Genomic DNA, 16690 nt, shown 5'->3' on the forward strand with positions numbered 1-16690 from the left:
GCTTTCTATGCTCTAAACTAAATCAGCTTTTAATAAGGTAATAACATTTTCAAGTCCACCTAAATATGTTAAAGGTGATAAATTCAACAGGAATTCTTATGGATTAGAGAAAAAGTTAAGGTCAACTTGTCGGGATGAATATTAAGGTCTTTTGGGAAATTCTGAGTTGAAAGATATATTTTGTAGGCCACAATTTGATAATTTTTGTCAATGTTAGTATGTTAACAAAAACATTAACATAGAAAAAGGAAAGATAGAGATTTCAGAATGATACAGTACAAGAAAATGTAAGCCTTACGGAATTATAGACTTAGAAAAATTCAATAGGAAATGCTTTATAACAGAAATTTTGAATAAATCAACTACAAAAACTCTAGATCTATTATGAAGACATTAAAGAGTCTAGCTTAAGGTGTACAAGTGAGAAGAGAAATGGTATTAGAAGAATACTATAATCAAATCAGAGCAACATATACAATGAAGATATTTGAAGATCAAAAAATATCGTTTGGAGAATTATTTTGGTATTTGCTGGTTGTTTTGGACATGCTGTAAAACAGGGACAGCTCCAGTCAGGAACATAACACCAAAAAACGGGACTGTCCCCGGGAAACGGGAACATCTGGTCATCTTAGTCTAAGGTCCAATTTATACTTTTGCGTCGATTGTACGCGAACAGCATAGACTGACGTTCACCCAGGGGCGTCGCTAGACCCCTATTACTGGGGCACGTGCCCCAGTGTAAATCTTTTGTGCCCCGGTGTAAATCTCAAGTTTAAATTTTAGCAGTTATAGTGCAATCCTTTACAAAGACAATCGCGGCAAAAACGGATCTATATGCAATGTAGTGCACACCCAAATGCACTCTATGCAAACCCAATTTGCGTTTGTAAAAGCGACGAAGCACTCGCATTGACGCGTGCACACATGTATCCATGTCTGCGCGCATCTTTGCGCACAACTCCATTCAAAAGGTGATGCCACGCGAGTGAGTTAGCTTATGAAAACATGATGAGACTAAAGTAAGTTTCTAAATAATAATGCTAATCTTATTTTGACTCAATCTTTATTGGCTCTGTAGATGGACAACAGAAATGTTTTGTGCAAAGCAGGGAAAGGGAACAAGAAAGGAGAGATGATGAGTTTAAGGGAGGTAAGACAAACTACATCCTCACCCTGTCAGGTCTCAAACATTAGAGGAAAAATCTCAGGAAAACCTCTTGTCATGTCTATAGGATTGCATTGTTGCTGAGAAAATCCACAGATGTGTGTGTTATACTGTTCTGTATTTTCAAATATGAAATTAATATTTAGTTTACTAATATTTAACTCTAGGACACTACATAAACAGTACGCAGTAACTATGACTGAGATTATTTAGTATAGCAGTCATAAAATAACTGGTTTCTTAAAATATTCTTGTAAAAGTAAGTTATTATTCATTGCTATCATTGTATAATGTAGAAAATATTTCTCTGCTGTCATTATTTCCAAACATGCTATGCCATTTATGCCTCCAAACATGTTAATAATGTTAGGTATGATGAAGATTACACTATATGTATCTTTCGCAGTAACTGTTGCACTGTAGAATAGTGGGTTAAGCAAAGGACATTGTTTAGAAGTGTTGCACACTTCTTGCACACAGCAGGCTTTCAAAAAAAGTCAGCAAAAAGTGGGGGCCTATGCCCCAGTAGAGCTTTATGTCTAGCAACGCCCCTGCGTTCACCTCTCCCAAAATGTAACAACGTATCGGTTCTCTGCAGACTTCAAGCGCTCTGATTGGTAGAACCCCTCCCATCAGGTTAAAAAATATGCATTGCATTTCCTCATAGAGGTATTTTTGCTTGCGACAGTAAAAACAAAGATGAATCAATTTGAGGAGCGATCACAACATAAGTTGCAACAAAGACGCTGTCTATTTATCTCAATCACTGCCGATGCATCTCTGCTTCTTTGGCTTTTGCCTTGACATTCTAACATGCCAGAGGACATTGCCGACTAGCAATTTGCATTTGTAATTGCATGTCAGTGTGAACAATGACACAGAAGTATACATGAAAACTGCAGCGTAGCCTACGGTGTACAGGCTACAATAGCACATTTATGAACATCTAAGTGCATTTGCTATTTTGAGACACCATTTATTCACAATCCAGTAAAACTCTATTTAAATATTACTGGTATTTAGTATACATACAATATAGTTAGCGTATTCACAAAGTTATTTGTAGTGCATACCTTGTAGACTTATTATTAAGTACAAAAATAACATACTACAAATGTACTTGCTGGTATTAAAGTAGGGCTGTGTTGAAAAAACCGATTCACCGATTCTGAATCGATTTTGATATTCATTTCTAAAGATCGACCCGTAACTAAGAGGATCGATTTAATAGTTAATAACTTAAACTTGCCGTGTCATTGGATTCACGCATGCATGGAAGGACATTAAAACAGCGAACATGGCGGTCAGTAACATTAAGCAAGCGCAGGGGCGTCGCCAGCCGATTTTGCCGGGGCTTCAGCCCTGAATGTTTTGAGTCAAGCCCCGTGACTCCGTCATGACCTGGGCTCATTTCAGTCAGTTTACACGCCACACTTTGTATTTCTCACGCTGGGAGGTAAGAGATAAATAGTCCTGCTATATACAATTAATGAACGAGGCGCAGGCATACGCAGGACAGTTCTGTCGAGTTCAGCTGCTTCGAGTTTTTTAAGTGTACTCAACTTTACGCAGCGCTGCAAGAACTTACAAGCAGATGAAATCAGAGTGCCACAAGAAATCTTCCAGAGGATGCTGATTTCAAATCGCTCGAGTTACACTGATGTCATCCACTTGTCGTTTCTTGCAGTGCCTCATGAAGTCGTACACACATATTAATGCATCCTATCAGATAATCAGAAAGAAATGAGAAGTTGTTTCTGGTTAAATGATATTATTCTGCCTGCAAGCACGTTTGTTACTAACATGGATTTAATGGAGTGGAAGTTGGATGAGCAAGATCCCATGAATGCGGTAGATATAACACATTTTAAAGCATTTTGATTTGTGATTCCTGGACGAAATAATTGCCTTTGATCAAGACACTGAGAGATAGAAATGGGGAATAAAGCCAAATTCGTGCTAAATTATTATTGATTTAGTCAAAAACTCCAACAGATTTGCAACCAGAAGCTTTAGTTACCTAGAACTAGATGCTTCCTGAAATATATAATAATTTAATAGAGATGCATTTCATTATTATTGCCCTTTCATCATTAAATGTTCTGCAATACTGTATGTGTACAGGAAGCGCAAGTGCACTTTAAAGGGATAGTTCGCACAAAAATAAAAATCATTTAATTACAATTCTAAAAAAAAATTAATAATAAAACATGCACAGCAGTTATAATTGGTTCTAGGCTAGCTAGAGCTGGTGATCTAGGCTAGTGATTCCTGTATTTACATAAAATGGCCTGGGCTGAGCCCCGGATGTCCTTCAATGCTAAAAACGCCCCCGAGCAAGCAGTTGTTTTGAAAACTGTAATTCAGGTAACAGCTGGAAAAAATGCTTTTTTCAAAAACACTTATCTAAATTTTGAAGATCGGATCAAATCGGATCGAATTGAATCGAATAAAAATATCGATTCTAGATCTTGAGAATCAGAATGGAATCAATTCTTGAAATTTGAATCGAAACCCAGCACTATATTAAAGTATATTTTTAGTACATTCAAGAACACTTTATTTTTTATATGAGAAACCCCATGGGATCATTTTGGGGTGAATTAATTCTTTAATCCTTGTTGGTGCAACATAGCCTATATAATTAATCATTAAATTTATACTAATACACAATTACATAAATCACTTTACCTGGGATTGTTGTTGCCATCGTTCACCAAAGAGTTTCCAATACGAATTTCTGCTCCGTCGAGTCGATCCGCACAGCAGTCTGCTCTGTTAATGATAACAATTGTAGAGATGGGGTAAGAATCCAGAAGATCCAGTCTCCACCAAGGGTTATCAGATACGTTAGTATGGGTGCAGGTGAAGTTTGAAGTGTCAAGGGCATTTGCTGCTACCCAATTATGAGCTGTGGATGACTGTGCAGCCCTTCCTTTTAAGGACAGATTCCCTAGAATGAGTTTAGGAAAAAAGAAAGTCAGTCTGAATTGATGAAAGCATACTGTACAGACTCTTCTTATAAATCTAAATTCTGCTTCACAATTCACAGAGTAAATCTGAACTAACCAGCAATGTTTTAAGCATGAAACATTTATGAGGAATCTTCACTGAAATGCAATGATTTGTCTTAGTAGTTAAGGAGTTGTAGTTGTTACCTTCCTCCTGAGCAGTGGTGGCAAGTGTTGTAGTGAGAACTGCACCTAAAAAAGCAAAAGGCAAATGATAAACTGGCATGTAAACACTTAATCTAGGAGGGAAATAACTGTCACATGGTGAAGTTGTCACAAAATGGTTGAAGTTATCTTATGGTTCTGAGTCATAAATGTTGCTGTTCTCTAGCGCAGGGGTTTTCAAACTGTGGGTCAGGACTATAGATTGTAAAAAAATATGGACGTTTGTGAAGACCATTTTTGAAGCCAATAGTTGTCGGAACCTGCCGTCCTCATCTTGGCTGCGCTTCATTGCGCATCACTCGCGAATAACCAAACATGGGTAAAGAGGCGGAACGTGGGTGAAGCTGAGGTGGCTGGTTGCTGCTGTCAACGGTAGGAATTCGTAATTTATCTCCACTAAGTGTCCATCAGCTCACCCACGCTTCGTCCTCCGGTGGGCCCGGAACTATAAATAGATATTCCAAACACACGCACAATAATTCCTCCTCTGCAGTGTGTACACAAATTTTCCAACTCTACTCACGTGTCAACCCGTACTGCTTTTCCTTCTTCACCCAGTCATCCTGAACATCAATTCCGTCTTGCAGTAAACATTCACCTCCTCCTATTTCTTTCTTCCCCAAGGGAATTGTTTCGTCGTTCAAAGTGCTCGCCGTCCACCTTTGCTACCGGTCCCACTTGCTCTAAACACCAGTTTTGTTTCAGATGCGTGTATATTTGAGTGTGCTTGCTTACCAGTATGATGTGATGGGCTCTGATGTCAGCCAGAAATGTGACGCTCCTTATCATGTTTGAAAGACTTGCTCACAATGTAATGCTGACAGGAGTTAATATCTTCTTTACTATCTTATCAAAACGAGCCGAATTTGCAGATGACCAAGTTGATTGATCAACTTTACCAGCGTGGCTTGAGCAGAACGTAACAGATTGGTAAGGTAAGGATACTAAGGATGTTAATACTATGTTTTCATCGTAGAAACGTCAAACAAGCGCTACTCTGCACTGCACAAAACTTGTGCTTAAGTCATGGTTTAGTCAGTAGTAAATTCTTGAAATTTGAAAACATAGTAGTCTGTGTCAGAAGTGGGTGGGATTATGATAATGACCGTCGTGTCCATGTCAACAGGCCCAGGAAGTAAACTGTTGCCTACAATCCGGGTGTTTTGTAGTCCAAGAAAAGTAGTCCACGTCATTGTTTACTTTACGTTTACAATATTGACTTTGGTCTTGCTGTTTTTCCTGTCGCGTTGTCGTTTCCGTGTTGTCGTGAATCTCTTATCCGCTTCCTTGGTGACTTTTTTTAATGTCCTCAAGAATAAGTCTTCAACCGGCTTTCAAATCTGCCTCAAATCAAAGCATTAGAATGCGGGTTCCTCACTGTGAGCGGCTATTGTTCAATCCGAAGGCTTTCAGCCTACACAGGTCGCATATGCAGGCTGCATACGTCATCAAGCCTAGTTTATTTAAGTTAACTGAGCATTACTTTTACAAGTCATAAGCATATTACATCAATTTACAATTAACTAAGAATAATTGTCAGCTTTATAATTGTTAATATTCTGAAATAAGACTGTCTTGATGATGTATGCCCAGTGGCGAAACTAGAATTTTTTAACTGGGATTGCCATGGCTACTTTAGGGGATACATAGTCCATGAAAGAAAATGATGTGTAATCATGTATCAAAAAATAAATCAACGAAGATTAACAAATGCTGTATAAGTGCAGTTCATTATATAGTTCATGTTAACTAATGTAGTTAACTAATGTTAACTAATGAACCTTATTGTAAAATGTTCGAGTTTTTTTTAAGACCAATATTTTGATAAATGATGGTACACTGATTATAACCATTGACTTCCATAGCAAGAAAAATATTATGGAAGTATTGTGATAAATGACGAAGATATTTTGATGAATACTGGTAAGCACACAGTTAATGGTACCCATTGAATTCCATGTATTTTTTATTCCTACTATGAAAGTCAATGGTTACAATCAGCTGTGTGCGAACCATCATTTATCACAATATCTTCCTTTGTGTTCATCAGAAAAAGAAATTCATACAGGTTTACAACAACATGAGGATGAGAAAATTATGACAGAATTTTCATTTTGGGTGAACTATCCCTTTAATGAAGCAAAATATCTAAAGTTAACTGCAGTAACCTTCAGTAAAAGTTGTTCAAGAAATCTAAACTCAACGATAAACCTTAAACCTCCTTCAAATAGAGCTCAACACAAAGGATTTTTGGCAAAAAAGTAATTTTAAAGTAAATATGGATTAATCTTTTTCACGAAGTTACAGAAGTAGCCAGTTAGGGCAGTGAGTGATTTTCTTTTCTTCTTTTGTTATTTAATTAACTTTAATGATAGACTTCACGAGGTTAGGCTTTTATTATAAGACCGAATGTAATAAAATGTTTATTCTTTTAAGGCATATGTCACCAGTGACTAAGGAGGGCGGAACTAAAAGTGGCAGGAAAAAAGTTCCGCCCGGACGGATTTTTGCAAACACCGACACTTCCGGGTAACCCCGGGAGACGAAAATCAACGAAAATACACATCAGGTGTGCATGATGAGGTGGCAAATGCTGATTGGACAGTTCACATGTGCTGGGGAGGATAAAAGAAGCGTGTGTAACACAGGAGAGGGAGACATCGGGCGAGTTCACTTCCACCATGGGCACCATAACTACACGACCCCGCTGAAGAGTCCGCGAGCCCCGTTGATCCGGCAGACGCTAGAGCGAGCGGAAAGAGTGCGGGGCCATAGAAAGACGAAAGGAAGGAGTCGTGTTGTTTGAGAAGTAAGGAAGTCATCCGGTGCATTGTTTGTCCCATTGTTGACGTATGTCGAAGCGGCAAGTGGCGTTGTTGTGGTGAAGTGGACGAAGAGGATTTGAAGAGAGGACCTGTTGGAGAAAACGAAAACAGAGGAGCTAGTTATGGAAACAGGTTTGGAAGAAAATACATCTTATTAAAGCGGTACATGTCCACTTGTATGTACTTATCTGCATTGAAGACCATTACGAAGTACGATCTGTGGCAGAGAGTGTGCACAGCCTGGTGACTTCTTGGGAGCTGGAGGAAAAAGGACAACCCTAAAGGGGAGAAGTAACTAAAGGGGAGAAGTAACCGTTAACAGACCGTGAGTACCAGTGGCCCATTTATTTACTTTGCAAACTTGGAGTTACAGACAGTCACTATTGTGTGAAGAGTGTGTTGTTGTATAGTGGCCCTACCGTGGAAAACAAAGCCGGTGGGTGAGCCAGTGGATCAGAAAACACCTGGAGCGTTGTGCGGGGACCGGTGTCATCCGTCCAGGGCGCCTGTGGCCGCGAGTGTAAACACCTTTCCCCCAGTAAAGTGTATTGACCCAGTATGGAGGTATGGGCCCTATTTTTCACTAATAGAAGTGTGAAGTGCCGTGTGTGAGTGTGCATTATTGACATGTGTGCGCCTGAAGCATTTGCTGTGCTGTGTCTCCTGTCGTGCGGCACACCGTGGAGCTGCTGGGCGTGATTAACATCGTGGACGTACCTGCTTATTTCCCTCTCCTGCGTGTCCTGGATCTGCATGTCGTGGAAAAGACCATAGTGGAAATTACGGGGAATAGAGGAATTGTGGAGATACCAACTGCCTATTGTGTGCAACCCTGTGCAGAGAGAGAGAGAGTCCAGCCGCCTGTCTCACCAGTATAGGTATTGTGTTGACCTCGAGAAAGGAGCAAAGTTGCCAGGTCCGCCACGGACATCATCTCGCAGTCCCACCCACTTTCGCTGAGGATCAAGGTCAGGTGATGTACATCCTTTTGTCACCTACGCTGTAATACTCGCTTGTGTTGTGTCTAGAGTGAGAGAGGAAAAGTAAAGCTAAGACTCATACTTACCTGAAGAACCTGTTGAATTAGAACCTAAAGCAAAAGCATACGTACCTGATCCTTCCTGTTGACACGTATCTGCACGCCATTGAGTTACAGAGTCCGAGCTAAAAGCTATATGCCCCTGAACTGCCTCGTCATCACAGAGCTGTCCATCGAGAGCCATACATACCTGAACCGTCCAGTCTGTCGAGTCATCCCAGAGTGAGTAGGAGCTAAACTTACCTGAGGAACTGCAACCGTTCTGTTGATTGCCGAGCCACTCTAGAGTAAACAAAAGTTAACCTTACCTGAGTAAACTGTACGTCCAGTCCCGCATGCCGAGCAAAGTCCCTGTCCATCCGGCACATCCACAGGCCCAGGAGAGTGACGCCATCGAGGTAACCTGCAGGGTAAAGTAGAGTGGTGGTCACTACAGCAACCTGTCCTCGCCACTCTTCAGTGCTAGCGAGAGGCCTTGCCACACAGTGAGTTTCCCCTCTAACCTGTCCCCTGTGTGTACGTGACCGTTGTAGACGCTTGGTACGAGAGTGGACTTCAACCGGCTACGGACGGAGAGGAGTGTTCTCGTCGCCCTGTATAAAAGGAGCAGAAGAAAGGGAGAGTTAGTTCACGGACGTGGAAGAAATCCCCCTATACTCACCTGATTCCCTGACGGGAAAACCGCTGGAACTAGTCTTGGGACAGCTGAAGGAATACCGAGCAGTTAGTTGCCACAAACCCCTTTAAATCCTTTAACTACCGTTTGTTCTGTCTCCAGGAGCCAAGGAGGGCGCCACGGGTACAAGGACCAAGGAGAGGAGCTCCGTCTCCCCCCCCCCTCGCTAAGTAGTGCCTGGCCCGACACTTGGCCACTCATCCCCGAAGAGTCTGTGAGGACAGAAGCAGAGGCCCTTTAAAATTTCCCCCTTCCCTTTCCCCTTGCTCAAGAGCATTTTAAATAACTTAAATTAAAAAAGTTTAACTTTACTTACCTGTTTCGTCTGATTGGTCATTGGGGTGCTTTTGGGGACCTCCTCGAGGTGGAACGTGCCGGAGGGGCATTTAGTAGCCCGCTCCGGCTGGTAACACATACAGTAACAAATTGTTTACTATGAAATCACTATTTTGACATATGCGCATTTTAGGCCAAAAAGACGCAAATAAAAAGTTGTTTATCTCTGGCTGTCAGGGTTTTGTGTTTGTTATTGAATTTGTTTCAGTTCATTGTTAATCATCTTATTTACTTATCCTTGTAACTCATTTCATCATTATTAGTCACACCTGTGTTAAGTTAGTTAAGTTCTTACACCTGATCATTGCTATGTTTGATTATCACTACCCTTTATATTCTGCCCTCGTGTTTATTCCTTTATCGGTCGTTGAATGTCAGTGTGATGCTGCTCCTTGTCTCCGTTATGTGTTTGAATAAAGTTCCAGAGTTTATATATTAAGAATCCTGTTTCCTCGTCATCGTTGGTGTATTTTGTATTAGTTAGAGTACGTGACACTGGCTGTGCACGCGTGCTATCGGTGGGTATGATGCGCGTCGTGCTTTCAAGTTCAAGGTGGCAATCCGGTCTACTTTGAACTTATAATCACAGTAGCCTATAAAGATCACCTCAAAAATAAAAACATGGTGTTGGGGTTTGTTGTGAAAAGAAATGCCAATCTTAGACTTTATTCAGTCCACAAGACAATTGCTATAAACATTGCAGCTATGCGCTGAAATCATGTAGTAATAGTAAAGAACAGACTCTCCGTTTGAAAAAAAACCTGTTTCATCCTACCTTCATTTGTTCTCTTATCACCTCTCAAATTTTCAGCTAGAAGCGGAGATAATTCCATTTTTGTGAAGAACTTTTGTAAGAGATCAGATTCAGAGCCTGATCAAAACTAACACAATGTTTTTAGTGTTGAGTGAATGCGTCAGTGTTTAAGTTGGGTAAGATCGCCACCCAGTGGATAATATCGGAAATACAGAGTTGATTTATAAACTCCTCAGGGAGCGTTTTCTCTTTATTGACGAGATGACTCAACATATTGAAATTTATCTGGATATCGCCATTAATTGTGCATTTTTATGGTATTACTTTTGTAGACAAATTAAAAATATGATTAAAGACTGTGGTGTTTATTTTCATAAATCAGTACGCAGCAACAGTGGCGCAGTGATACTTATGTAATGCGGTCTGAACCGTGGGTTTACCGGGGTATTTTATCACGGTTTAGAACGCATTTCAACCAATCAGAATGAAGAACCAGAACTGCCCGTTTTATAAGTAACAATGCACTACTTATGTTCAAAGTGAAATTATACTGAATTCATTTCACATTTGTTCAAAATTCCACCTGGTATTGATAGAGCACATTTGTGAGTAATTGAATATATATCTGTGTAAAAATGTTAAAATGACGTGTTTACATGTTTTGCCCCTGCTCTCCCCCAACACAGACAAAAGGATGTGCAAAGAATGACTTGTGAAGTATAATTGAGCAACGTATATGGTATCAAATAACATTACAACATCTTATACCACGGGTCTGTTAAATGCTGTATTCTGGCTGAGAAATGTTTCATGTATTTTTCTGTAAACCGCACACCTAACCTGTCAAATGTCTTAAAAATAGTCACCAGAGCAATGTTTTTGGTATAAGAGGAATAATTAACTCCGGCAGTGCGTCTTGCCACATGAACACCGTGGTTGTGCATTATCAATTGGTTGGCGTCAATTATTCCTTACATAACGTTATTAAGATCATGTCATTTTAACATGTAAATAAGTCAAATGAGAAATGGGATTTTTTAAATAAAATAAATCAGTATAACTTACCGAAAAGGACATATAGACAACTCAACATCCACATCTTACTGTTCAGATCACGATCTCACACAGATGCCTTCTTCTAACATGTAAGACACATATGAGTTAAACATAATTAAGCAATAGGAGTGTGATATAGCTCTATATCATCACGGCTGTGATTAGGCCAGAGGCAATCACAGCCGTGATGATATAGAGCTATATCACACGACTCCCAGAGCGATATTGCTTTTATACAACAGTTCGACAGCACACGTTTGAAAAACGAAAACTAGAAAACAACAACGGAGTTATTTTAAAAGCCTCTTTGTTTGAGAACTACTTCTTCCGCCACGGATTTGAGGGCGGCCAGAATGACAGGTAACACTTTCGGCTGCTTTTAAGCTCATAACAACTCAATGGACGGAAAAGCCGTTTCTTTATATTACCGTTTCTTGGTCACAAAGTGTAGTTTTAAGATTAGTTCAGTCGAGAATGTATCTGTATTATATTTAAATCTGCAGTCGATTAGTAAAGATAGCGCCTGTTTGAACGTTTGCTTAGTGAGATTCGGTACAAATGAGAACCAAAGCATGAGCGGACGTCAGTGTTCACTCGCCCCGCTGTCCACCGCCCTCTCTGGGCTACATCTCTGACAGGGATTCCCTGGCTCTCATGTTGGCCTTGTTTGTTTATGATCGTCAAAATGAGATCAAATCAGCAGTATTTGGTGTCATGATCAATCTAGTACTTGTTTTTTATTCATATTTAGTGTCTTTTGTGTTGTTATTGTTTTGGCGCAAGGTAAAAGTTAATAAAAATATACTTGTATAACGGTACTATTGCTTTCTCATTTATTCTTAACGCGATACGAGCACTCGATTATTATTATTAAACTTTGTTCTTGTCAGTACTATACAAAACGTTTTTTTAGTGTCAGAGAAATGTTTTTGCATGCTGCTTATAAATATACCAGTGGCGATATCTCATAACATGTTTTAATAGTCACGTCACGATAAAGTAAATGATCAATGTCCACATTTAAAAGCTGCGGGGTTTACCTGCAGTTCCACGGTGTTATCGCGTTCTGATAAAAGATATAGCTCCAGAAAAAAACGAGTGTTTATATTCCTCTTTCCAAGTGTTAATCGTCCACACGATGTGACAAGACATTTCTCCCATTAACTTTAACGTAACATACAAGAGCGCTGATCTTTGACGGAATAATAACTTCTGATTGGGGATTCACAGACTGATTTATGAGCTAGTAAACTAATGAGACACACGGAGAGTGATTCAAACAGCGCGTCTGTGTTTTTCCATTCACTAGGTGGCGGAATAATACTAAAGGTGAAGCGGTTACAGTGCTGTTATCAACACAATATCGTATAGCTCTTAGCCAATCAGATTCGAGAACCAGAAAGAACTGTTGTATAATATATATTACATCATCAGTATTGTAACATAAACGATCAAATACAGTAAATGTTATATCAGAAAGATTTGAGAGAATGCTAAAATACTAAATGTTAATTATTAATATTATTTTTATTGGCATTATTATTATTAAAGTGGGATAAGAAAAATATATACAATTCAGGTTGGAGTATTTTATGTTGATTTATTTATTTTACTGGACAAAAGAGGAATACGGAAGAACAGTCTGTTAACAGTTTTGTATCCATTCCTTTACCCACAAGTATGCCCCCCCAAAAAAACAACTTACCTTTGTTTTCGTTGTTCCCCTCTTTCCTCTGCCCTTCTCTGTGTCTTTTTCTCAGCTACTGTCCGTGACCAAATGGAAATGTCTATCTTGTCTTGATGGATCATTTCAAGTTTATGCAAAGAAGCTGTCGTTCCAGTTCATTTGTAAGGCAAATTACTTTTAGGAATCTGCAAGTTCAGCGCAGACCTTCTCTCACTGAAATTTTTGCAGTGATAGATTTAAACAATCAATGAAGAATTTACATGTCTGTGAAGAACCCTTTACATGGCTCTTTGTATTCAAATAAATGCTTTAGAAAGAACCCTTTAGAGGTTCCAAAATGGTATCGCAAATGTGTGTAAATAGTGTGTACTAAACTCATTCTTAAGTGAGACAAATCTGTGTAGACCTTTGCTAGATCTGTAGATGTCCTCGTTAATACAAACTAGTTAGTTCTGGTCTTTGATGGTTTTACTGCGTGGTTTATGCTGTGGTTACGGCATATCATCAGTATTACTGCACCACTGCATCTGTGTTGGTTGGCAAGTACTTGCTATGTATATGAAATATCCATTTTATAAAAGCAATAAGCCTTGTTTTACACTGAATGTAGTCCATGTTGTTTCTAACAACGCCCCTTATTTTTTCTAAATTCACTGTAAACCACTTTTACCTATATTTTAACACACTGACAAATGTGGTTATACAAATTAGTACGAATTAGTCACCTCGTAAAATACGTACGAATTGCCATGAAGATAGCGTTGTTTACCCACTAAGCAAAGACATCCAAAAAAGTTGTAACGTTTGCACTCTTGTCACTTTCGGTGTAATTGTAAGTCCAACAAACAAACTTTAAGGGCCCTATCTTGCACCCAGTGCAATTGACTTTGTCAGTGACGCATGTATCATTCGTATTTTGCACCGGCGCACAGCGGGTTTTTCCCTCCACAGATGCACGTCGGCAAACTAGGGGATGAACTTGTGCTCCCTGGGCGGTTCAGCGCAAAAAAGGAGGCCTGTTCCGGCGCAAACCAACTCTGATGCTATTTTGCAGTTTCAAAAAACAATTGCGCCACTGACCAGAAAAAAACTAGTCTAAAGTCAGTGGCGCGTTGCGCGTAGTTCATTATGCTATTTTAAGGGCGCATGTTTGACCATAATGTATAGCGTGCACAACGCGCACACACTTTGCTTATCTAATCTACACAGATGCAACAGTTATTTTTGCAAATCATAAATTGTTACAATAAAAAATATTAACACATGAGATAAGGGAAATCATTGTGGTGAGCATTGTGGCGATAGTTTTTATTTATTGTGTGGCTGCGTTAAAAAATTCTCATGCAAATAACTATTACAATATTTTCATAAGTTTGTTGTGTGGCTGTATTACATTTATTTTATGTAAATAATAATTAAAATGTTTTCATAAGAAACCTTAATGTATGTGAACTTGATTTGTAAGTGTACTTTGGGGTTGGACTGCTTGCGTTTCTTGGCTTTCAGCGGTGAGGGTGGATACAGCGATGTCCTCTGCTGGCGTCAGGTCCTGTGTAGAGACAGATCCACCTCCCGTTACACGCCGTGCCCGATTTATGCTGGCAAGCTTGGGATTCCCCCGTCTCCTGACATCATTGTAGCGCTTGCGGCACAATGTCCTGGAGATGCCAGCTGATGAGACAATTGTGGCTATTTCCTCTCACGCCTGTTTAACCGACGCTGATTTGGGCGGGTTACTCATATCCCCATACAAAACAACTTCTCTGTCTTTGACTGCTCTTACAAGAACGTCTTTCTCCTCGGCTGTGAACCGCTCCTGGCGTGCGCCTGGTAAATCCGTCATAATAATAGCAACCCGCCATGGAACTTGCACACTTGCGTTTAAAGGAAATGTTGGATGACGTTCTGATTGGTTTATTTGACGTTACACCCAAACCACACCTATGAATAATGAACCTACTTCAGACCAACACCTTATTGATTTGCGCCTGGCGCAAAAGTTCTTTCTCTTGCCGGGAAAATAGCAAAAGCGCCCAAGATCCACCCACAAAGTCACTTGCGCTTTGTGCTTTGCACTTGCATTTCAGATCATTAAAATAGGGCCCTAAGTGTTCATTTGTAGCAGAGATGTGTCTGTTGATTGTAAGCGTGCCGCACAAGCCCTGAAAAGTGAAGCCAAAACATGTTGACTGCCCCCCATTGACTGGTCCCAGTATAGGTCATAAACCCCGCCTCCCCCATGTTATTCAATGTGACTTGAGACCAACTAAACAATTTAATTACACTTTAATTATCTTTTTTCCGAAGCTGATTTCTGTCATTTACTGTAGTTTTATCACGCTGATATAAATTCAAGTGTTTGTTTTTAAAATAAGTTTGTTATTTAATGCTGTATAAACAGTGGTGTCACATCATGATTGACAGCTGTGATATGCACATTCTGCGAATTTGGGGCATTGATTTTGCGGCTTTACTTCCTCTTCAGTCCTGCGCAGGACTGGTCCCAAAATTGCTACGGCGCAGACTCAAGACCCAAGATGTAAGCGCCGTATCGGGACACTGGCGGCTTTACTTTTCACAAACGGAAGAGAGCGAACGGGCGTCGTCCATCTATTTTTACAATCTATGGTTGATTGTGTAAAAAATGTGGGTGGTATTTACTGGAGAAGATGCCATTTTCTTGAATTCTGGTGCCTGGTTTTAATTAAATAGATTGCTTTTTAGACAAAAATATAAGTAAATTAGTGCTTAAAACAAGCAAAAAAATCTGCCCAGAGACGGACACTACTTGAGTATTTTAGTTAGATTCTCCGAGCATCTGTGCTTTATCAGAGTGTTTGTCTTGGGAAAAAATTTACTTTACTTTACTAAAAAATGTTCACTACATTCTAAAGCATACTGTGTATTCCTTTTATTAAAATTGATTTAATACATAAAAATTGTGTACTTTTACTTTTCTTGAGTAGAAGTAAGAAAGTACTTTTTACTTAAGTAAAAAATGTACTAGATGTTTAATGTACTTAAATATTAAATATAAACCAAAAACTTGAAATTAAAATTTATGATAATATGCTTTGGAATGTATGTTTTCCAAAGAAAAACACTGATACTTGAAAATTTACTTTTATGTAGAAAGTAAAAATACTTAAGTAGTGTCCGCCTCTGGAAATAAGAAAAATTTTCTTGAAATAAGTTAACTTTTTTCATAAACACTTCACAATTCAAGAAAAATGATCCTATTCCATTGGCAATTTTTTGAGATATAACCAGCTGCAGCCCAGCAGCGCCACGATTTAGGGCACACGCTCGTTTCAGGGCGGAAGTCAAACCATATTCGTGAAAACCAACATTTCTTTGTGTAATTATTAATTTTCTCATGGATTTTGATATAAATACTAAACATTTGAATCATATGTATGGTACTTAAAAACAATATATGAAAATTCACAAACATGTATAGCCAAGTAATGTCACTATATACTTTTTCATTTGATATAATTACATTTACTTCATGTTTATCATCAGTATCTACTTTAAGTATTTGTTACAAAATAAACACTGACACAGAGCATAATTGTTAAATGTCAAATACACTTTATTTTTTTTAGATTTCAACTACACATTAAATAAGATATATATTTCCTAAGTAAATATTTCTACACCACAAATAAAAGAACGCCATGCTGTTATGTATTTGCAACTGTCCCTCACTTCCGCGTTTGTCCTTTTTTAATTATTATTATTAATCCAATATTCTGAACCGTGAACAGAGTATCAAATACATATATCAAATATAACAAATATAATGATAGACAAACAGCGTTTGTCCTGAAGTGCGTGCTTCGGTGCCGCCCTGAAACGAGTGCCCTGGATCGTGTGCACTGAATCGTGGTGCTGCGGGGCTGCAGGTTGTTAATATTGGATTTTTTTGCTTGTTTTAAGCATGGCTGACACCACCGTCAGTGTATGGATG

At 39.1% G+C, this 16690-nt stretch overlaps 1 protein-coding gene across 1 annotated transcript in view; it reads right to left on the bottom strand.

Moving 5' to 3' along the window:
- LOC129414175 (fucolectin-like) overlaps window positions 1-15394 on the bottom strand; it is a 29474-nt gene extending 14080 nt beyond the window's left edge. The window contains exons 1-4 of the mRNA XM_055168159.2: window positions 12736-15394; window positions 11040-11112; window positions 4327-4371; window positions 3860-4121 (exon numbers count right to left, since the gene is read on the bottom strand). Coding sequence (XP_055024134.2) covers window positions 3860-4121; window positions 4327-4371; window positions 11040-11073 — 341 coding nt within the window. The 5' untranslated portion in view covers window positions 11074-11112; window positions 12736-15394. The remainder of the gene's footprint in view (window positions 1-3859; window positions 4122-4326; window positions 4372-11039; window positions 11113-12735) is intronic.
- Window positions 15395-16690: the final 1296 nt, after the last annotated feature.

The sequence above is a fragment of the Misgurnus anguillicaudatus genome, chromosome 21 (assembly GCF_027580225.2).
Source record: "Misgurnus anguillicaudatus chromosome 21, ASM2758022v2, whole genome shotgun sequence".
Classification (NCBI taxonomy): Eukaryota; Metazoa; Chordata; class Actinopteri; order Cypriniformes; family Cobitidae; genus Misgurnus; species Misgurnus anguillicaudatus.